The sequence below is a fragment of the Lolium perenne genome, chromosome 5, assembly GCF_019359855.2.
Source record: "Lolium perenne isolate Kyuss_39 chromosome 5, Kyuss_2.0, whole genome shotgun sequence".
Lineage (NCBI taxonomy): Eukaryota > Viridiplantae > Streptophyta > Magnoliopsida > Poales > Poaceae > Lolium > Lolium perenne.
The window spans coordinates 163,100,429-163,122,750 of NC_067248.2; the positions used below are offsets into that span (position 1 = coordinate 163,100,429).

The following is a 22,322-nucleotide window of genomic DNA, read 5'->3' on the forward strand; positions in this document are numbered from 1 at the left end:
AACAAAGGCACTTAACAGCAAATGAGATGATTAACAGTATATATAAATAGTATACACCAATAATATCCTTTCCAGATTTCTTCGATATTCAAAAGTGATCTAATTGTAGGAAACACACAATCATGTTTAATTCTAGCTCTGCCAGGCACAAAAGAAAAAGGATATTTGTAGCTCTGTTTCCATACAGAATTTAGCTTAGCGGATTTCATCCCTCGTGCGGTAAGTAGATTTTTTTCGTTCTAGTTGTGAAGGACCATAACAAATAACTGTATTTGATTCCTTCAAAAATTCAAGGGGTGTGTATCATAATGATTTTACATATTTTACATCTATCGCCCAGAATTCTCACAGGAAGTTAAGAAGCACAGATACTGTAGAAAAGTAGCCAGAGAGGATATTGTTCTTCCAGCCATAAAACATACCGAGTTGTGACACACTATAGCTTCATGTATCAAATTTGACCTTCAGTTAAGTAAACAATTAATCAACCATGTTTTCAAATGATATAGCAATCACCCCTTCATTGTAAAATTCTGGAGGTAGCCTATAAGCAAACATGAAACAAGAACAAGTGGTGTTCCCCAGTCAAAGACTGTCACTTAAAGGTACCAAGATATCGTCAAACTTCATCGTTGTAATTGTGGAAGCTTTCGAGTGTGAAATATAACAGATCAGTATAAGATCATGAGTATGTGTAGCACAGAGTAGCTAGAGACTGCGAACCAAGTAGAGGAAGTACAGGGGTGTGCTATGCTATTAGATCTAATAGCACCAGCATAGATTATCTCTAATTATCTCTTACTATGTGACCAGGGCTTCGAAAATAGGGGAATGATTGCTTTATAAGTTAATGGCTACCGACCACTTGGCATAACAGGTAGCATATTTTTTTCTTTACAGAAAATGGAAACTTCTTTACACATATGAATTCTACATTCTAATTTATACGCTGCTACACACAAAAATTCGTAGCAGATATGCATGCTCCAATCATGCATGAGCTATCTCAGGGCAGAAAAAAGGCTAAGATGTAACAAAACAGGGGATAAACCTCATTACAAATTGCAATCCATAAAATTGTGGGATATGATGGCAATGGTGCACAAATTAGTTCTCAGAAATATGAAAAGCATATCATAGTACAAACTTGTGAACAAATAGGAAGCATTGGCGGATCAACACCCAACTGATCTGTAACAACAACTCTACTCAGGTACGTGGTGTTTAAAATTCAGAACAGGCATGACTAGCCACTCTTCGAGTCAAATATTTTCTTTAACTAATAGAACTTACTAAGAGGGTGCACACATTCAGATGAACTGAAAGAATGCTGAGACTTATGAGAAGAGTAATAATATAATTGGGATGGATCATGGATGTTTCCAGCTCTCACTCTTTTTTTTTAATACAGAACTAAAACTGTTAAAGGCTGCGATTAGTTGACTTAACAAGTAGCACTTCAATTTACTTGTTTAGTACCATAACTAAGAGCAATATTGCATCCTTCAACAAATGATGGTGCATGCATCACATTGATTTCGCATACTACATCTATTCGCCCGTCATTTTAATGGGAAGATAAGATAAATGCAAGCAGAAGTTTCGTTCAAGAGCTAATATTCCTGTTGCAAACATAAACGTACTAATTTGTATAACTGCATATGAATCTTACATGCTAGTAATATGCTACTACAAAAGGTGCAAAAGTTGCAATCATGAATGAGCATCACCGAAAGAATAGTTTAAGGTATAAGAAACACAAACCATAAGCCAACCCATGCATTTCAGAGATCTGAGGTTAACCCCAAACCTCATTATACTAGTACTAGTATAATAATTTGAGAAATGGTATTACTGGAAATAACAAAACACTAATGCAAGTCACTCAGAGGGACCATAATGCATGGGATGACATCAAAATGAGTTGCAATTGTGAAAGTTTTGGAATGGAAAACACAACATATATCAGGATATGCATGAACTTTTTTTTGGAGGAAAAAGGCAGGATATGGTCATGAACATGTAGCACAAATGGGGAAGCTAAGTAAAAATATGGGATTACATATTGTAGCATCAACACATACCATCTAGAATTGTCTCAAACCAACAGGAACTGAAAAAAGACTAATCAAAACATCCAAAACAGATGTGTTTCAAAGTACTTGGCACAAATCCTATGCGTTTTGATACTCTTGTGCTCCCAACCGCACATCCAACAACATACATACTCGAGACAACACATGGAAAGTGATCAACGAAAGCATCACATGGATAGACAAAAAGTAATGGCATATTTTGAAGAAGAAGGGAGAGCGGGGTTTTAGCAAGCAATTACCTGCAGGAAGTCATTGCTGATCTGGGGGGGCGAGGAACGCAGGCGGCCAGGCAGGGAAGTAGGCGAACATGGGGTGGCCGTAGTTCTTGCCACGTTTGGTGGCGAGGCGCTCCATGTTGCGAGTGTTGAGATCAAAGGAGTAGCGGCCGTATCCCCACGTCCTGATGAAGGCCTTCCCAGTGCGGGCGGCGTCCATGTCGCTGGGCCAAACACATATGGACCTGTGCTTGTGGTCGTGCTCGGGCAGGCCTGGCACGGCGTCGTACACCACGTCCATGTCCATGATTTCCCTCCCGAGAACCCAGCCGTTGTGGCCCCGCTGCCCGGCCTCGCCGCGGACCCAGAGCTGCAGCTGCGTGCCCTCGTTCGCCACGGCCAGGATGCAGAGCCGCCCGTCCTCCGGCGTCTCCCCGACGCGGAGCGTGGAGCAGTCGTAGATGTTCGGCGCCAGCAGGTAGGAGAAGCGCGTGCCTCACGAGATTTTACATATTTTACATCTGTATCTGCCCTGGTTCTGATGGGAAATTCAGAAGCACAGATATGCCGAGCTAATACGAGAAGGGTATCGTATCAAATTGTTTTATCCTTTTTTGGTTTCTGGTTGGGCTTAGGCCGTGTCATGTTTGCTCCTTCTATATCAATATAAAAGGCAAAGCTTTTGCCTCTTGCATCAAAAGATAAATGCAAGCAGAAGTTTCGTTCAAGAGCTAATATTCCTGTTGCAAATATAAACGTACTAATTTGTATAACTGCCAATATTTGGGAGCTTCCATGCATATGAATCGTACATGCTACTAAAAAAGGTGAAAACGTTGCAATCATGAGTGAGCATCACTGAAACAATAGTTTAAGATATAATAAACAAAAAGCATGAGCCAACCCCTTCATTTCAGAGATCTGAGGTTAACCCCAAACCTCATTATACTAGTCAAATAATTTGAGAAATGATATTCCTGGAAATAACAGCACACTAAAGCAAGTCGCTAAAAGGGACCAGTATATATAAATAGTATACACCAATAATATCCTTTCCAGATTTCTTCGATCTTCAAAAGTGATCTAATTGTAGGAAACACACAATCATGTTTAACTCTAGATCTGCAAGGCACAAACGAAAAAGGATATTTGTAGCTCTGTTTTCTAACAGAATTTAGCTTTAGCGGATTTGATCCCTCGTGCGGTAAGTAGATTTTTTTGTTCTAGAGACACGAACCAAGTAGAGGAAGTACAGGGGTGTGCTATGCTATTAGATCTTCTACCACCAGCAAAGATTATCTCTAATTATCTCTTACCTATGTGACCAGGGCTTCCAAAATAGGGGAGTAGCAAAAAAAATTCTTTACAGAAAATGGAAACTTCCATTTATAGTTGTTCAAGACAATAAGAAATAACACTATTTGATTCTTTAACAAATCAGGGTACATGCATCACACAGATTTTCCATACTAGCATCCGATAGCCACTCTCGCGGGGAGTAAAGACAAATGCAACAAGTATTGTTCAAGAGCTAATATTTCTGTTGCAAACAGTAAACATATTGGCAGATTACATGCATATGAATTCTACATTCTAAGTTATATGCTGCTACACTAAAACTTTCGTAGCAGATATGCAAGCTCCAATCATGCATGAGTCATCTCAGGGCGGAACAAAAGCCAACATGTAACAAAGCAGGGGGGTCATTACAAATTGCAATCCATAAAACTGTGAGATATGATGGCAATGGTGAAAAAATTAGTTCTCAAAAATATGAAAAGCATATCATAGTACAAACTTGTGAACAAATAGAAAGCATTGACGGTTCAACACCCAACTGATTTGTAACCAGAAATCTACCCAGGTACGTGGTATTAAAAATTCAGAACAGGCATGAGTAGCCTCTCTTCTAATCAAATATTTTCTTTAACTGAAAGAACTTACTGACAGTGTGCACACTTCAGATGATCTAGAAAAATGCTGAGAATTATGAGAAGAGCATAATATAATTGGGTTCGATCATGCATGGTTGTTTCCAGCTCTCACTCTTTTTTTTTTGTATACAGAATTAAATCCGTTAAAGGCTGAGATTAGTTGGCATAACAAGTAGCACTTCATTTTTAGTTGTTCAGGACCATAACAAAGAGCAATATAGCATCCTCCAACAAATGATGGTGCACGCATCACATTGATTTTGCATACTATATCTATTCGCCTGCCATTTTCATGGGAAGTAAGATAAATGCAAGCAGAAGTTTCGTTCAAGAGCTAATATTCCTGTTGCAAACATAAACGTACTAATTTGTATAACTGCATATGAATCTTACATGCTAGTAATATGCTACTACAAAAAGGTGCAAAAGTTGCAATCATGAATGAGCATCACCGAAAGAATAGTTTAAGGTATAAGAAACACAAACCATAAGCCAACCAATGCATTTCAGAGATCTGAGGTTAACCCCAAACCTCATTATACTAGTACTAGTATAATAATTTGAGAAATGGTATTCCTGGAAATAACAACACACTAATGCTAGTCACTCAGAGGGACCATAATGCATGGGATGATATCAAAATGAGTTGCAATTGTGAAAGCTTTGGAATGGAAAACACAACATATATCAGGATATGTCATGAACACTTCTTTTGGAGGAAAAAGGCATGATATGGTCATGAACATGTAGCACAAATGGGTAAGCTAAGTAAAAATATGGGATTACATATTGTAGCATCAACACATACCATCTAGAATTGTCTCAAACCAACAGGAACTGAAAAAAGACTGATCAAAACATCCATGTATTTCAAAGTACTTGGCACAAATCCTATGCGTTTTGATACTCTTGTGCTCCCAACCGCACATCCAACAACATACAACATACTCGAGACAACACATGGAAAGTGATCAACGAAAGTATCACATGGATAGACAAAAAGTAAGAAGGGGATCTAGGGGAAAACCCTAGCGCTCTCGCGCCGCTCCCGCGAGCGGTTGGGAGCCCGTGGCGGCGCTCCTCCCCGACCCCCCTCCCCTCCCCCTCCGTCTCGCCGCCGCCAGAGGGCGTCGCCGGGCGAAGCCCGCGCGGCGCCGGCGGCGGCGGGGCCCCCTCTCCCTCGCGCGGTGGTGGCGGTGCGGGCCGTCCGCTGCCGGTGAGGGCGCCGCGCTGGGCGTCGGGCGTGGCGGCGCGGAGCTCCGGCGTCGGCGTGGAGACAGCGCACCCCTTGGCGTGCTCGCGGCGGTGGTTCCTCCCCGGAGCGACCTCGACGGCGGGCGGCACGGCCTCTGCCCTGGTGGTCTGGTGGAGGCGACGGCGGCGCGGATGACGACCGGCGCGGCGGGATGTATGGCAGGCGGCGGAGGAGCGCCTGCTCGGGCTCGACGTGGAGGCCGCCTGGTGCGGTGGTGGCGGCTCCTTGGGCCTCCGCGGGTGCGGACCAAGGCAGGGGCCTGATCCCCTTCGAGCCGTCTTCGTCCCAGATCTGCTGGCGCCGACAGCCATGTGGGCTGAAGGTAGCCGCTTTCGCAGGTTCGGCTCGGATCTCCTCGCGTCTTGCTTCGGTGGTGCTGGTTGCGGCGGCCGGCCTGCACCTTGGTTGGCGGCCGGTGGCCACTCGACGTTGCCCTTTGCTCTCCCCTAGGTTGTCAGTTTGCAGAGGTGGGACGCCGGGGCGGCGGCCCCGGACGGTGGGAGTTCTGCTGGTTGACGGGCGAGCCAGAGACTCGGGTGCTGGTCGGGAGCCTCGGCCGTGTGGACGGCGTGGTTCCGGCGAGCCACATGCTGTGTCAGCGGGGCGGATGTTGCTACGGCGGCGACCGCTCCCCTGTGTGGATGGGCAGAGTGCTATTGCCGGGGGAAACCCTTGCCCGTTTGGGCCACGACGGCGACGTCCGTGGACGTCGTTCCCTTGTTGAAGGCGTCGGTGTGGCGGCGCTCGATTCAGCCACGACCTCCGGGTGAAAACCCAAGATCTTTGGATCGGGCGGTAGCGACGCTTTGGCGCCGTGCTCTTCTTGAAGATGCCGCCTTGGAGTTCATGGCGTGTGGCTCTCCATTGGTTGTGCGGCAGAGGTGCGGTGCCTCTTGGTGTTGGCTCTTCGTCTGGCGATCCTCGGCAAAGCTTGCTTCGTGCCCTTCCCTTGTCGAGCTTCCTTGGCGCTGTTGTTCGGTTTGTGAGCAACGAGGGTTGGCTCCCGGTGGTGGTCGGCTTCCGGTGGCGTTTCTGCGTCGGAGGAGTGTTGTTGAGGCGCGCGTGAAAATGGCTCGCTCTCGGGTGAGCTCCGGCCCGACACTGTAGACTCCTGCTCTTCTCCGAGTCTCGTAAGCGCTTTGGCTAAGTTCGTTGATCACGCTTCCGGCTGTAGCTTCTTCGGTAGTTCGTGTGGGTGTGTGGTGTCGTTTTGTAAGCTGGGTTCAGCACTATGTATCTTTCTCGCCGTTGGTGGCTTTGTTAATTCAAAGTTGGGCACTTCAGTGTCTTTTATCTAAAAAATAGACAAAAAGTAATGGCATATTTTGAAGAAGAAAGGAGAGCGGGGTTTTAGCAAGCAATTACCTGGAGGAAGTCATTGCTGATCTGGGGTGGCGAGGAACGCAGGCGGCCAGGCAGGGAAGTAGGCGAACATGGGGTGGCCGTAGTTCTTGCCACGTTTGGTGGCGAGGCGGTCCATGTTGCGAGTGTTGAGATCAAAGGAGTAGCGGCCGTATCCCCACGTCCTGATGAAGGCCTTCCCAGTGCGAGCGGCGTCCATGTCGCTGGGCCAAACACATATGGACCTGTGCTTGTGGTCGTGCTCGGGCAGGCCTGGCACGGCGTCGTACACCACATCCATGTCCATGATTTCCCTCCCGAGAACCCAGCCGTTGTGGCCCCGCTGCCCGGACTCGCCGCGGACCCAGAGCTGCAGCTGCGTGCCCTCGTTCGCCACGGCCAGGATGCAGAGCCGCCCGTCCTCGGGCGTCTCCCCGACGCGGAGCGTGGAGCAGTCGTAGATGTCCGGCGCCAGCAGGTAGGAGAAGCGCAGCGCGGCGGGATGGAGCGCGAGCACGTGGGCGGAGTTGCAGATGTGCCAGTACATGTTCCCCGCGGCGTGCACGCAGCTGGTCTCGAACCAGTAGGGGTCGAAATCGACGACGATGTCCGTGGCCCGCGGGAGCGCTCACCAGACGCACTTGCCGTCGTCGAAGGAAGCCACCCAGGCGCGCGGGTGCCCGCCGTCGATGGTGAAGCAGACGGCCTCGAAGCAGAGGCCGCCCGGGCCCGGGTGCGTGCGGGAGAGAAGCGCGCAGCCGGCGTAGTGCCTGGAGCCGCGCCAGCGGCGGTCGTCGGGCAGCGTGTCGCGCGGCGGCGCTGGCAGGAGCACGCGGCGGCGGCTGGCCGGGTCGAGGACGAGGAAGCGAGGAAGGGTCCCGTCAGGCTGCTTCATGACCGATTCGAGGAGCAGGAGGCCCTGGTGGGAGTCGCAGATGACGTAGCGGTCGGAGTTGGGAGCGAAGTCGAGGGAGAGGCGCGGCGAGGAGGGGCCAAAGGGAGCGAACGCGGCGTGGGTATCGGAATCCTTGCAAAAGGGCTGGGGCGGCGGCAAACCGGGGTCGCTGGGGTGGAAGAAGTAGCCGAGGAGAGGAGCGGAGCTGGGGAGGCAGCGTGAGGCGGCGCGGCGCCAGCGGTGGCAGGCGAGCGCGGCCCGGAGAAGGTCGGCGACGGAGAGGCGGCCAAGGATGTCGCGGAGGGCGTCCTCGGCGAGGACATCGTTCGTCGCCGGTGCCTCTGGTTCCACCGGCGGTGCGGAGGGAAGCGAGGTGGAGAAAGGTGGGGTTTTGGTCTTGGTCTTGGCTTTCTTTTTGGTTTTGGCTCTGTTCTTCTGCGGCATGGTTGGAGTCTGGAGACTGGCGTCTGAAGACCTCCCTGTTATAGAGGCTGGGCACATTATTTTCCAACGTTGGGATTAGTCACAAAATCATACAAAGTCACACCGGACTGGATGCATTCTTTTTCTAAATTCTACTGTATTATCCAATTATTAGTCTGTTTACGGAAATCTATTTAGGTTCACATCGTAGACACACATATTATTCAAAAATATATTTTAAAATGTTAAAAATTTCTGAAAAAACTTTTCAGGCATACATTCGCATATTCTATGTCCATACACAAAGTTTCACGAAAGAATGACATTATTATGGCATGTGTAAAAAATACAATTTTCGGTGCTCAAAAATGGTTTCTCATGAGATATTTATTTTTCTTTGTTACATAGGCTAGAAAAAATGTCTTTTCTTCACATATTTTTGTACACTTATGGCTGGATGTATACCCAGGATTTTTAATAGATTTTTTAACATTTTAAAATATATTTTTCATCTCTTTCTTGCTCCTACACATTTTAGAGCATCCAAGCCATGCGGGGCCTCCAAAGCATTTTGGAGCAAGCCGGACAAAAATAGTTTTGTATTTGGCATGGCCCAATATCCTGTTCGGCGTCCATTTGCAGTTCCCAACCCACAGGGGATGGCATGGCGCGGGAAACAAGAGTAGCGCGGTGTGACACAATGGATTTAGTCGGTTGGGCTAGCCATGTAATCAGCACACGGGACAGTCAGCATTAATAAATAATTTAGGTGACCGGTTTGCATCATTATGGCGGCGCCGGTTCCCATGTAAGCTGCGCAGACGCGTCTCGTCGTCGCCGCTTCACTTTCCTCCGCGCCAGCAGCGGGCTTCCCACGCGTCGCAAGAAATTCTACGCACCGGCCTCTACGCACCTACTTCCGGCGATAAATAGGTCTCGACAGCATTGGGACAGCTCACAAACCGCCTCTCAAACCCTAACCACTCAGAGTACCGCCGCCACTTAGAGCACCGCCCGTGAAGACAATGGTAGATAGGCCCTGGCCAACTCGATGAACGACCGGCGCACTTGGGAGGCGCCGCTCTCCTTTGGCATAGCGTGGTCGACTACTGGTCGGCCATCAAGTCCGTCAAACTTGTCGACCTTACGGTCGATGTGGGGACTAGCGTAGCCGGCAGCCAGCGTGGCGGGAGAGCAAGAGACACGGCGACGCAGGCGCAAGCGACCGTCAAGGAGAAGGAGGACCCATCGACGCGGAGTGGTTCTACGCCGGCCCACATCACGATTAGTTTAGGTTTTAAAATTTCAACGTATTTTATTCAAACCTGTAAAATTGAAGAAATTTGAATAAAATTGGCTATTTTCCGGCTCACCTCAAGTTCAAGTTTTTTTTTAAACCCAGTTTGCGGGACGCAGCTTTGCAGAGACATCCCCGAAACGGTCCGTGCGTCGGACGCCATTTGAAAGACGCGGGTAGTATGCTCTTAGCGGATTTTGATATACTGATTGCTCATAACTAGATACTAGATATATGCTTTTTTTGAAAATTAAAACCATGTATTGAAGTCATAAACAAGTTACATACAACAATGTGCAACCATGCACATTCAGACTTGAGAGATTTGCTGCAACGGGCAGTTATCTCTGTTATGACTAGCTCTTAAACAAGAGAAAAGACAAGTTCCTATATCATGAAGTCTGTAGGCTTCCTCAGCTTGTTTATGCGCTACTTCGTTGAAGGATTTATTAATCAGATACTAGATATTTGAGCACAAAGTTAACACTAGGCAATGTGCGACTTGTCTTGTCTGAGATATATAACCTCGGAGTTCAATTGTTTCCGAGCACGGGATGATTAAAATGGCAGCAAGCTTTCTCTTGAGAGTTAAAAGGCTGTAGATGTATGCAGGAGATAAGGTACACAAATGGGATAACAGCAATGCTGAAAAAAAACTACCATGCGGTGCTACGCAGATTTAAACTTGGGACTATCCCACGCGTACAAATTTGATCATCCATCACACAACCATGAAAATTAATGATGCAGGGCAGTAGGATATCAGTCAAAAGAAAGGGACATCAATAGTCTTTGCAACTATCATCTAGTCATAGCGGTGGCATCGCTTAGCTAGTCATAACATAACAAGGTGAGGTGATCTTCTTCCTCATGCCCTGAGTGAAGGTGCAGATGGAACTTTGACCCAGAGATGTGAGCTGATCTCAAACACAAGTTGCGGACTCAGCACCCTGAAGCAAAAAAAAAATGACAGAAACATTAGCCACGAGTTGTGGATCAAACTATTAGAATACTAAAAAAAAAAACCGGACAACGATCGATCAAAAACTAAAATGGTTTGTAAAAAAAATAAGCTCACGTATAAGACGATTTGGGACAGGTATGAATAGTCACTCTTCCAATTAAAGATTTTTGGAAAGTGATTTCTGAGATTGTACAAATTCAGATGAAGTGAAAAAATCTGAGAATTATGAGAAGAGTGTTGTATCAAATGGTTAAAATAAAAATTCGTCTATATGTAGACTGCTACACCCAGCATATAAGTAAATAAAATGAAATATTCAGTGATTTCAACAGATCAAAATTTCAAAATGTGAGGTACTTCCTGGGAACAAAGGCACTCAACGGCAAATGAGATGATAAACACTATATAAATAGTCACATGAAAGTACCACAGCAAAAATATCGTTTTCAATTTTTTTTTATCTTAACCACTGATCTAATTGTAGGAAACACACAATCACGGATAATTCTAGCTCTGCAAGGCACAAACAAAAATGAAAGTAGTATCACAGAAGAGACAGAATCATAACCCAGGAGCCAAATTTGCTGTGGTTCAAACTATTAGAATACTGTGAACAAACCGGAAAGCGATCGATCAAAAACTAAAATGGTCTGTATCAAGTAAATAATCTCATGCATAAAACAATTTGGGACATGCATGAATAGTCACTCTTCGGATTAAAGATCTTCGGAAAGAGTTATCTGAGAAATTATACAGATTCAGATGAAGTGAAAAATACTTAGAATTATGAGAAGGGTGTTGTATCAAATGGTTAAACTGAAAATTCATCTATAGGTAGACTGCTACTCCCAGCATATGTAAGTAAATAAAATTACTGCTGACAATATTTAGTTTTTTCGTTAAAGTGCTGTAAGTATATATTTCTTGATTTCAACAGATCAAAATTTCAAAAATGTAAGGTAGTTCCACGGAACAAAGACACATAACAACAAATGAGATGATAAACAACATATAAATAGTCACATGGAAGTTTCACACCAACAATATCCTTTCCAGATTTCTTTGATCTTCAAAAGTGATCTAATTGTAGGAAACACAAAGTCCCAAATAATTGTAGCTCTGTTTTTATATACAATTTAGCTAATAGTTAACGGGTTTGATCCCTTGTACGCTAAATAGAAATAATTTTTTTTTTGTTTTAGCTTTGAAGGACTATAACAAAGAACAATGTTTGATTCCTTTGAAAAAAATTAAGGCGCGTGCATCACAAAGATTTTACATATTTGTATCTATATCTGCCCGGATTCTGATGGGATGTTAAGAAGCACATATATTGTACAAAAGCAGCCAGAGCTAATATTCCTTTTCCAGCCATTAAACATGCCGAGAAAAAAAAAACATGCCGAGCTAATACGAGAAGATTGTTGTATCAAATGGTTAAACTGAAAATTCATGTACAAGTAGACTGCGACTCCCAGCATATATAAGTAAATAAAATGACCGCTGGCAGTACTCAGTGATTTCAAAATATCAAAATTTCAAAATGTAAGGTAGTTCCAGGGAACAAAGGCACTTAACAGCAAATGAGATGCTTAACAATATATATATATGGTATACACCAATAATATCCTTTGCAGATTTCTTTTATCTTCAAAAGTGATCTAATTGTACGAAACACACAATCACGAATAATTTCAGTTCTGCCAGAAAAAAAGGATATTTCTAGCTCTGTTTTCGTATACAATTTAGCTTTTAGTTAATGTATTCGATCCCTTGTACGATAAATAGAAATATTTGTTTACTTCGTTCTAGTTACAAAGGACCATAACAAATAACAGTATTTGATTATTTCAAAAATTCAAGGGGCGTGCGTCACAATGATATTGCATATTTTACACCTGTATCTTCAAGGAATTCTCAGGGGAAGTTAAGAAGCACAGATACTGTGCAAAACCAGCCAGAGCTAATATTCTGTTCCAGCCAGAAAACATGCCGAGCCATGACACACTTTAGCTTCATGTATCTAATTTGACCTTGAGTTAAGTAAACAATTAAGCAACCCTGTTTTCAAATAATATAAGCAATCACCCTTGCATTGTAAATTATTAAATCTTCTGGCAAACCACCAGCATAGATTATCTCTAATTATCGCTTATCTATGTGACCAGGGTTTCCAAAACAGAGACATGTATTACATTCCTTACCACTTTGAACCCATTCAGTAGGCTAGCTATCTTGCAAGATGAAATCTTGATAACTGTGCACATCCAAGAACACATGACATGTCCAAATCTAGTGGACTTATATATGGCCTGATGATGCACGTGCAACAAACTACCCAATGCAATTAGCCAGATCGATGATGGTAGAATGCCTGGATGAATAAACAACAATGGCATCACATCATGAAGAGGGGGAACATAGAAGTGGAGTGAGGTTTTACCAATTAACGGGAACTCAGTACTGATCTGCAGCGAGGAACGCAGGCGGCCACGCGAGGAAGTAGGCGTAGATGGGGTGCCCGTACTCCTTGCCATCCTTGGTCTCCAGGCGCTCCATCTTGCCGGTGTCCAGATGTAACGAGTAGCGGCCGTATCCCAAGGTCTGGATGAAGGCCTTGCCGGTGCGGCCGGCGTCCATGTCGCTGGGCCAAAGGTTGAAGATCCTTTGTGCCCAGTCCGTGGGCAGGCCTGGCACCGCCTCCCACACCACGCGCATGTCCATGACATTCCTCTTGAGAAGCCACCCGTTGTCACTACACCTGGCCTCCCCGCGCACCCAGAGCTGCAGCTTGTTTGAATAGCTGTCCGTGCCAAGCAGGCAAAGCCGCCCGTCCTCCGGTGTCTCGCCGATGCGATACTTGTCGTACTGATCCGCCAGCAAGGCTGGCGCCAGCAGGTAGGAGAAGCGCAGCGTGGCAGGATCCAGCACGAGCACGCGGCCGGAGTTGCAGATGTGCCAGTACACCTTCCCGGCAGCGTGCACGCAGCGGCGCTTGAACCAGTGGGGGTCGAAATCAACCAGGACGTCCATGTCCCGACAGAGCGCGCGCCAGCTGCAGTCGCCGTTGTCGACGGACGCGACCCAGGCACGCGGGCGCCCGTCGTCGATGGCGAAGCAGACGGCCTCGAAGCAGAGCTTGCTGGGGTGCGCGCGGGAGAGCTGCGCGGAGCCGATGTAGTACCTGGAGCTGCGCCAGCGGGGGTCGTCGGGGACCGTGTCGCGCGGCGGCGGCGGGAGGAGCACGCGGCGGCGGGTGGCTGGGTCGAGGACGAGGATGCGGGGGATGATGGACTTGGGGAGTGGTACGGTCGGCTCGAGAAGAAGGAGGCCTTGGTGGCAGTCCTGGAGATCGAACCGGGAGATTTCCGGGGCGAAGTCGAGCGAGAGGCGCGGGGAGGAGGCGTCGAGGGGCGCGAACACGGCGTCGTAGTGGGTCTTCTCGCGCCGCTTCATGGGCGGCGGGGGAGCGGGGTTGACGGGGTGGAAGAAGTGGCCGAGGAGGGGAGGGGCGCGGGGCAGGCAACGCGCGGCAACGCGGCGCCAGCGGTGGCAGGTGAGGGCGGCGCGGAGGAGGTCGGCGAGGGAGAGGCGGCGGAGGATGTCCCGGAGGTCGTCCCCGGTGAGCACATCGATAGCCGCGCCTGACGGTGGCGTCCCCAGGGAGGACGGCCGTGCCTGTGCCATGCTCTTCCGCGCTGGTGGGTTGTGGAGACAAAGAGAGCCACGGCCTTGCTTGTGTATTGCGATGCGCATCTGCAGTTTCTTGCCACCAGCTCACATGGCCCGTTGGTCCTAATAGTTTGTTTTTTTTACAAAGAAGAGAGGGTAGGAAAAGAAAAGAAGACAAAAGATAAAACTTTTTTTTTTTGCGAAATACAGTACAATCCAAGACGCTCATACATACGCGCACACACTCACCCCTATGAACGCACACACGCACAAAAGATAAAACTTGCTAACACAATCTTATCGACAAGCCAATGGGTTCCATGATTAGAGCTTAGCCGTCTGATCGTCACCCGACAACGACTCTAAGGGCTCGTTGGGCTGTTCGGATCAAATTTTCCCGGGTAAATATTTCCAGCCGGGAATAGGCAGAAATAGGAGCAAACCCCCGAGATTATTTTCCTGGCCTCCAAACTAGGAGCAAAATTTCCTCGGGAATAGGCCGGGATCCCACCGGGTTTTTGCTGGAGCTGGACCGTCTCGCTGTGACCTTTCCTAAATAGCTAGTTTCTCCCCAAGCTATAAATACCCATTGTGAGAAGAAGAGTTTCGAGAATAAAGGTTTGAGCTATCCTAGTGAGAAGAAGATGACATTTTACAATTGTAATGAAGCAAACTACTTCCCTAACAAGTGTTCTTATGACAAGAGAGAAGACAAGCCAAAGTATAAAAGGGCTGCAAGGCCAAGGTTGAAGCTAAACCCTGTCAATTAAAGATACAATAATAACAAGAGGAGATATGGCAAAGCTCTTGTGGTGTCGAGTACACTTCCGACGAAGATAGTGAAGATGAGGAGAAGGTGGTAGGAGTGGCCGGTTTGGCTCTTTCCGAACCCGGGTCACTCTTCACCTACGACCACACCAAGGACAACTCATCCACTCCCAATAACTTCAACATTTGTCTCATAGCAAGAGGTGCTAAGGTGATAGCTCCTCACTCTATCTCTCGCATCTTGGATGAGAATGATGATGTTTAAAAAGAAGATGTAAATACCGGCTTGTTTAACGTAAAGTGTTCTCTTCATGGTGATTCTCTTGCTAAATTTGATTCCTTAATGGAGACCGTTGCTTCATGTGATGAGACCATTGAGGAATTGACATATCATGTTGAAAATGAGAAGCGTAGATTCAATCCCCTAAGCAAGAGCTAAGTGGTGAGAGGAACATTGCATTTCTTCTTAAACAACAAATTGAAACCTTTGAACTTGACGAGGTTAATAACATGGATACTCTTGATATGGCTCCTTTAATGTCCCAAGAGCTCGATACATGCATCAAAGAAGGAACTTGAAATTTCCCATGCTTCTCTGGCTAAGGGCCTTGACCATCTAGAGCTTTCTAACAAGCTTGTTCAGGGTGAGCTCATGAAACTTAGACAACCATGACCTACTTCAAGCTACTTGTCAAGAGGCTCTTGGTACATTAAAGGATCCCATAATTTTTTATAATATTACTTGTGCTTGTAACTCTACCATTGATCAAGCACTTCTCATTGAGGAGAATAAGAAATTGGGAGAGCAACTTGAGAAGGAGCATCTGTTATCACCAGATTTTGGACAAATCCATAGGTGGGCCGTAAGAGAGGTGGGCTTGGAAGGCTACACGTGGAAGATCTCTGAAGCGGCCTTGCACGGAGAATTTGGGCTAGTTTGCCCGTGTATCTTTAATTATAGTAGGTTATGTTTTAGATCAAGGTTAGAGTTTGTATCGTGCACGGTGGGATATTCCCACATTAGAAAGTCCCCTGGACTATAAATATGTATCTAGGGTTTATGGAATAAACAACAACTCACGTTCAACCCAAAACAAACCAATCTCGGCGCATCGCCAACTCCTTCATCTCGAGGGTTTCAATCAGGTAAGCGACATGCTGCCTAGATCGCATCTTGCGATCTAGGCAGCACAAGCTCCACGTTGTTCATGCGTTGCTCGTACTGAAGCGTCTTTGATGGCGAGCAACGTAGTTATCATAGATGTGTTAGGGTTAGCATAGCTCTTCGTATAACATGCTTACGTAGTGCAGCCCTTGCATGTCTAGCCGCCCTCACGCCTATCTCAGGCGTGGGGGCGGCACCCTGCTTGTTCATCATCTAGTAGATCTGGTCCGTTACGATTGCTCCTTGCTCTGCAAGGATTAGTTTAATATCTGCAATAGTTAGGCCTTACAAAGGGGTGGAGGATCCAGCGGCACGTAGGGTGGCGTTCGCAAGTCCTAAACAGGATGTTCCGAGGATCAACGTCATGTTGGTTTTTAGGCCTTGTTTAGGATCGGCTTATGAGCACCGTGCGTGGCCGCGAGGCCCAACCTGGAGTAGGATGATCCGATTATGCGGTGAAAACCCTAAATCGTCGTAGATCTCATTAGCTATATTTTGATCAAGCAGGATCACCAAGTATTCGTGCACCCCGTACGGATCATGGGTGAATCGGCTCTTTGAGCCGATTCACAGGATAACCTGAGAGCCGATCGAGGCTCGTATTTAATGTTTACGTGTATGCCATGCAGGAACTAAGCGAGGCATCCCCATCACCTTCCCGACCAGGTATAGGTCGGGTGGCACGCCTTGCACTTCGCATCGCCGCGTGTGACCCGAGAAGAGCATTGCGGGCCGTCGCTCGGAGGGGTCTCGGCCAGCCGCAGCTCTAGGCTCTTCCCGGCTCTCCACTTTGTGTTGACGAGCCGCTGCCCGCCGGTGGGTTTTGGCAGTCAACACATTCTCGCACGCCCGGTGGGACAATCGTCTACATCAACCACATCGCCATCTACATCTGAGATGGCGGACGGCACGCCAGTCACCTACGAGGAGCTGCCTGACGAGCTCAAGAAGAGATACGACGAGATCAAGGTCACCCTCGAAGCCGACCTCATCGGCTCTTTCCGAAGAACCCGTTCCCATGGCATCGAGATGGAAGGGATTCTCACCGCAAGGTGCACTCGATGGGATAGATCTCTGCCCCGTCGGAGGAACGCACCAGGGCCTACGGCAGGAGATCAACTACTTGGTGGCTCACTCGCTACACCGCCACTACGAAAACCTGGTCAACGTGTTGGAGCGTCTCGCTCTGCGCGTGATCCGAGAGATCATGAGCCACCGGTACTCGCCGTCGGGACCAGCTCTCGGGACGCATCAAGGAGAGTTGCCGCTCCGGTCCCGTCCACCGCTGCCATATGCGTTGGCAGCACCGCACAAGTGCCGGCTACACCGGCATTCGTCGTCTACAAGATTGGTGGTGATCCTAGTGACTACCGGTTCTTGACCGAAGCGCCTAAGGAGATCCCTCAAGGATACGCGTGCACGTATGTGCCGATTGTGGCAAGCTGGGCACTCTCAAACCAGGCCACAACATCGGGGACTCCGGCGAAAACAGGAGAAACGTCGGCAACGAGCTTGAGAAGCGAGACGTGGCTAACTAAGTACGCCACCCCGACGAAACTCCCGAGCCCAGCTCCTGCGGTTGGCTCAGAGCTGGAAAAGCAAGCATGGCTGGCTAAGTACGCCACCCCGGCGAACCTTCGAGTGCAACTTCTGCGGCAAGACGGCGGATCAGATCAGTACCATACCGAGAGACCAGTTCGGCATGGTGCCGAAAAGAAGGGCAATCGGCTATTCCAAGCCGTACTCGACGAGTACGAGATGATCCCGCTGCCACCTAAATATCGGCTCCCGACTTCTCCAAATTCGGTGGATCGGATGGCTCCAGCTCCATCGAGCACGTCGGCCGATATTTGGCGCAACTAGGACCGGCTTCGGTGTCGGATCAGCTACGCGTGAGGCTCTTTTCACGAGTCCCTCACGGGATCGGCTTTTGGATGGTACACCTCTCTGCGACAAACTCCATCCGGTCTTGGAAGCAATTGGAAGAACAATTCCATACGCAATATCATTCGAAGCTTCCGAGTCTAGCATTGCCGATCTAGCACAACTACGTCGAAGCGGAGAAACGGTGACAGAGTACATCCGAGCGCTTCGGGAATCTTAGGAACCGATGTTATTCGGTTCGTATAAGCGAAAAGGAAACGGTCGAGTTGGCGTGCTGGCCTTGCAACACAGCTCAAGGACATGGCCTCCCAAGCGATTATCCCTCGCTGGCGCACATGGTTCAGAAACTATCAGCCGATGAACAGCGCCACCCAGACCTGTACCAAGACAAGTTCAAGCGTGCGGTAGTCATGGTCGATACGAGAGGAAGATGAGGTGCTGCGGGAGACCAAGAAGTAACGATGGCTGAGTGGACTCGGGGAGGAACCCCGTATCCTGCAAATGGGTAAAGCCACCAGGGGCCGCCCGGGGATTTGATTTTGACGTGACCAAGACTGAACAAATCTTCGACCTCCTGCTCAAGGAGAAACAGTTGACGATTCCTGAAGGTCTCAAGTTCCCCACGGCGCAAGAGCTAAACGGAAAGCCGTACTGCAAATTCCACAACTCGCTTTCCCATGCCACCAACGACTGCAGGGTGTGGCGTCAGCACATCCAAGCGGCGATAGAGAAGGGGCGTCTAATTTTCAACCAGTACGCCATGAAGGTTGACACCCAACCCTTCCCCGCCGTTAACATGGTGGAAGTCACCTACCCTGAGGGTTGCCAGCCAGGTCCCACGTTCAGCATCAACATGGTAGGACCTGGGAACCACTCTGGCAAAGATGGAGATGAGGGCAGCTGCTCTCATAGCAAGGACACAGAGGAGGCCGCTCCACGCGATCGGCTCCATCATGATGGCAAGCGCTACGTCACAGAGGGAGAAGTGAAGAACATAAGATATCAACGACCTCTCTCTGATCACCTCCTCAACAAATATGTAAGTCAGTATGACCAACGCCGACGGTCCAACTATGATGATGAAGGAGATCGTCTGGCTAGAGAAGCCAGAAGACATCGTCGGCAGGATCGCGATGAGGAGGAACACGAGCGCTGTACCACGGACAAGTCAAGGGAGCAAGATGACAACGCCAGACACTGGGACTGCCCTTTCTTCAGACACTGCTGGGATTCAGGAATGAGCCGATTGCCCACAATCGGCAATTGCCCAGAATGCAACCAGAAGAAGAAGGAGGCAGCCAACGTGTCTGTGTTCAAGCGCTTAGGGCCTCTCCCGCCACAGAGCAAACGTGCTGAGTCACCTCGTTGGGCAGATCTTGAGGATTCCGAAGACGAGGGACCAGAAGAAGAAGGAGGCAGCCAACGTGTCTGTGTTCAAGCGCTTAGGGCCTCTCCCGCCACAGAGCAAACGTGCTGAGTCACCTCGTTGGGCAGATCTTGAGGATTCCGAAGACGAGGGACTAGAAGAAAAAGAAGACAGGTACCACCGTCCAAGGTGGTGCCCTGACGGACTCAGCCGTTCACAAAAACGCAGGGTTCAGCGGTTGCGCGGCCTGGAGGAAGCCGAAAGGTTATACTTGCATACGCTAAGGAAGGCACGACCTGATCTGGCTGCAAAGGTTCAGCGAGCCCTGGATGAAGAAGGTCGTCCACGGAGAATGGAGTGGCGTCCCAAGCAAAAGAAAGCCGATGATGAAACATCGGCTGGCACAAACATGGTGCTCGTCTTGCCGACAGAGCTTAGCGCTCCACGATTATATGATGCACTCAAGGTGGACGAAAGCAGGCGCATCAAGTCAGAGGTTGGATTGGTTTTATCCAGCCTAACCGAGTAGCAAGATTAAATCAATGAGCAAACCGTGCGAGGCTGATCCTTGTGATCGGCCCCAAAAAATTTATGGAGGGACATTACAAAACCTTCATCGAACAAGCAATGTGGAGGCCGATTCCAGCAATCGGCCAAAAATATCCTCTGCACATATTCTGTTTGTGTTCAGCAACGATCGACTGGGCGGCGGCCACGTCGGCAGATGAAAGTCAGCGTGAATCTTTGCGAAGCCGACGTGCAAGTGCAGTGCCCTGACTAACCATGAAAGCCGATATCTGCAGTCATTTGGCAGATTCGGCTCGGGGCATATAGTCGATGAACATGTGCAGATAATCCTGTGCAAACTTGCGTGCAGTGGAACATTGGGGGCCGATTAAGGAGAAAAATCGGCCAAATAAAAAACAAAATTTTCAGCCGATGGAAGGGCATCGGCTTCAGAATTAAGAAGCGGAGCAAGACCGGCATCGACGGTCAGTGACCTACAAGGCGCGAAGTAGACTGAAGAAGCCCGGGGGGCAGCTCACCCTGAAGGTTCTCTGCTCTGGAGAGCCGATTTTGCTGAAATCGGCTGGTCCCGCATCATGACTTGGGAACCAATGGTGACACATTTGGTTAGTCCACTGATATGTTCGCCTTGATGAAGGCTCGGGGGGCAACTGATGGCGCAGAACCTCCGTTCTTAAGAAGCCGATTGAAATTTCATCGGGCTGAAAACCCAGTGGTATCGACGTCAGGAGCAAGTCGTGTCGACAGTGGTTCTGGGGCTCTCGTGAGGACGTCGATCTGCCTAGTTGTCCGCCAGAGCTCAAGGGGATGGGGCATTGAGATACCGGTGCGTTGTCGTCGGCTCGTTGGGCGTTGGCTAAGTAACGATCGGCGGGGTCAGCAGAAGAGGGAATCGGCTCAATTAAACTCCGAAGAAATCGGCAAAATCAAATTGGGGAAAAGTTCTTCATTGATAAACCAGATTTCTTACATAGAAGAGCTGATTGCTCTCAAAAGGGAGTACTAAGGGGATACATTGCCCCGTCTACTGTTGCTGATCCTATTCTAGAGGTCCTATTCTACGGGCCGTCACTGCCCTCGTCGTCACCGTCGTCAGCGCTGTCGGCGCTGCTCCCGGTGGGCTCGTCGTCGCTGCTGTAGCGGCCGCCGGCAGGACCTTCGTTGTCTTCATCCTCCATGTCGTCGTCGTCATCGTCGCTATCATAGTCACTGAGATTCCCTGGCCAGGGGCAATGGCGCTTGGCCGGCGGCTCGTCGGAGGGGCTATCGTCGTCATTCCCCTCCTCCTCTTCCTCCTCCTTCACCTCGGAGGAGGTAAAGTCGTCCCAGGAGAAGCGATCGTCATCGCTCTCCTCCTCCGATTCCCCGTTGGCGAGGAAGCGGAGGTCGCTCTCCCCGTCCGTCGAGGACTGGTCGTCCTCGGACCAGATGAAGAAGTCATGGTCTGACTCCTCCCCGGCCTCAATGGCACGACGGGTGTTGGCCGCATGGACCTCTTGTGGGCTCGGTGCTGGCATCGGCTCGGGAGAAGAGGACTCGAAGGAAAGTCCCGATGAGGCGGAGGAAGAAGAAGACATGGTGCGCAGAAGGGTTTTTTGGGGTGCCGATGGCTGGAACAGAGGAAGGAGATAAAGATAACTAATCAGTCGGCACAGTTAAATAATGAGAAGCCTGGTGGAAATTTAATGTCATTACAGTTTTCAAGGATATGACGCCGGAGCTATCGAATTTTGCAGAGAAGCTGAGAAGACAGGGCGTAATGATAACGGATACTGCAACAACTCTGCTCTGCCACGACATGACCCGACGAAGGAGAGCATAATGATTTTGGAAAAATTATTTCCAAAACCAGGGGGGCATGTGTTATCACCAGATTTTGGACAAATCCATAGGTGGGCCGTAAGAGAGGTGGGCTTGGAAGGCTACACGTGGAAGATCTCTGAAGCGGCCTTGCACGGAGAATTTGGGCTAGTTTGCCCGTGTATCTTTAATTATAGTAGGTTATGTTTTAGATCAAGGTTAGAGTTTGTATCGTGCACGGTGGGATATTCCCACGTCAGAAAGTCCCCTGGACTATAAATATGTATCTAGGGTTTATGGAATAAACAACAACTCACGTTCAACCCAAAACAAACCAATCTCGGCGCATCGCCAACTCCTTCATCTCGAGGGTTTCAATCAGGTAAGCGACATGCTGCCTAGATCGCATCTTGCGATCTAGGCAGCACAAGCTCCACGTTGTTCATGCGTTGCTCGTACTGAAGCGTCTTTGATGGCGAGCAACGTAGTTATCATAGATGTGTTAGGGTTAGCATAGCTCTTCGTATAACATGCTTACGTAGTGCAGCCCTTGCATGTCTAGCCGCCCTCACGCCTATCTCAGGCGTGGGGGCGGCACCCTGCTTGTTCATCATCTAGTAGATCTGGTCCGTTACGATTGCTCCTTGCTCTGCAAGGATTAGTTTAATATCTGCAATAGTTAGGCCTTACAAAGGGGTGGAGGATCCAGCGGCACGTAG

At 48.6% G+C, this 22,322-nt stretch overlaps 2 protein-coding genes across 2 annotated transcripts; both read right to left on the reverse strand.

The window, feature by feature from the left end:
- Nucleotides 1-6,879: 6,879 nt before the first annotated feature.
- On the reverse strand, nt 6,880-8,183 carry LOC127303710 (uncharacterized). Its single transcript, XM_071820130.1, has one exon. The coding sequence runs from the start codon at nt 8,178-8,180 to the stop codon at nt 7,470-7,472; it is 711 nt and encodes a 236-aa protein (XP_071676231.1). The 5' UTR covers nt 8,181-8,183; the 3' UTR covers nt 6,880-7,469.
- A 1,922-nt stretch (nt 8,184-10,105) lies between these two features.
- LOC127300453 (uncharacterized) lies at nt 10,106-14,162 on the reverse strand. Its single transcript, XM_051330551.2, has 2 exons — nt 12,864-14,162; nt 10,106-10,406 (listed from the first exon to the last, which is right to left on the reverse strand). Exon 1 carries the CDS (start codon nt 14,105-14,107, stop codon nt 12,878-12,880), a length of 1,230 nt encoding a protein of 409 aa, XP_051186511.1. The 5' UTR covers nt 14,108-14,162; the 3' UTR covers nt 10,106-10,406; nt 12,864-12,877.
- Between the last annotated feature and the right edge of the window lie 8,160 nt (nt 14,163-22,322).

Bases quoted from the DNA above. Each gene is read 5' to 3' on its own strand.
- LOC127300453 (XM_051330551.2), bottom strand. From the start codon at position 14,107: ATGGCACAGGCACGGCCGTCCTCCCTGGGGACGCCACCGTCAGGCGCG.
- LOC127303710 (XM_071820130.1), bottom strand. From the start codon at position 8,180: ATGCCGCAGAAGAACAGAGCCAAAACCAAAAAGAAAGCCAAGACCAAG.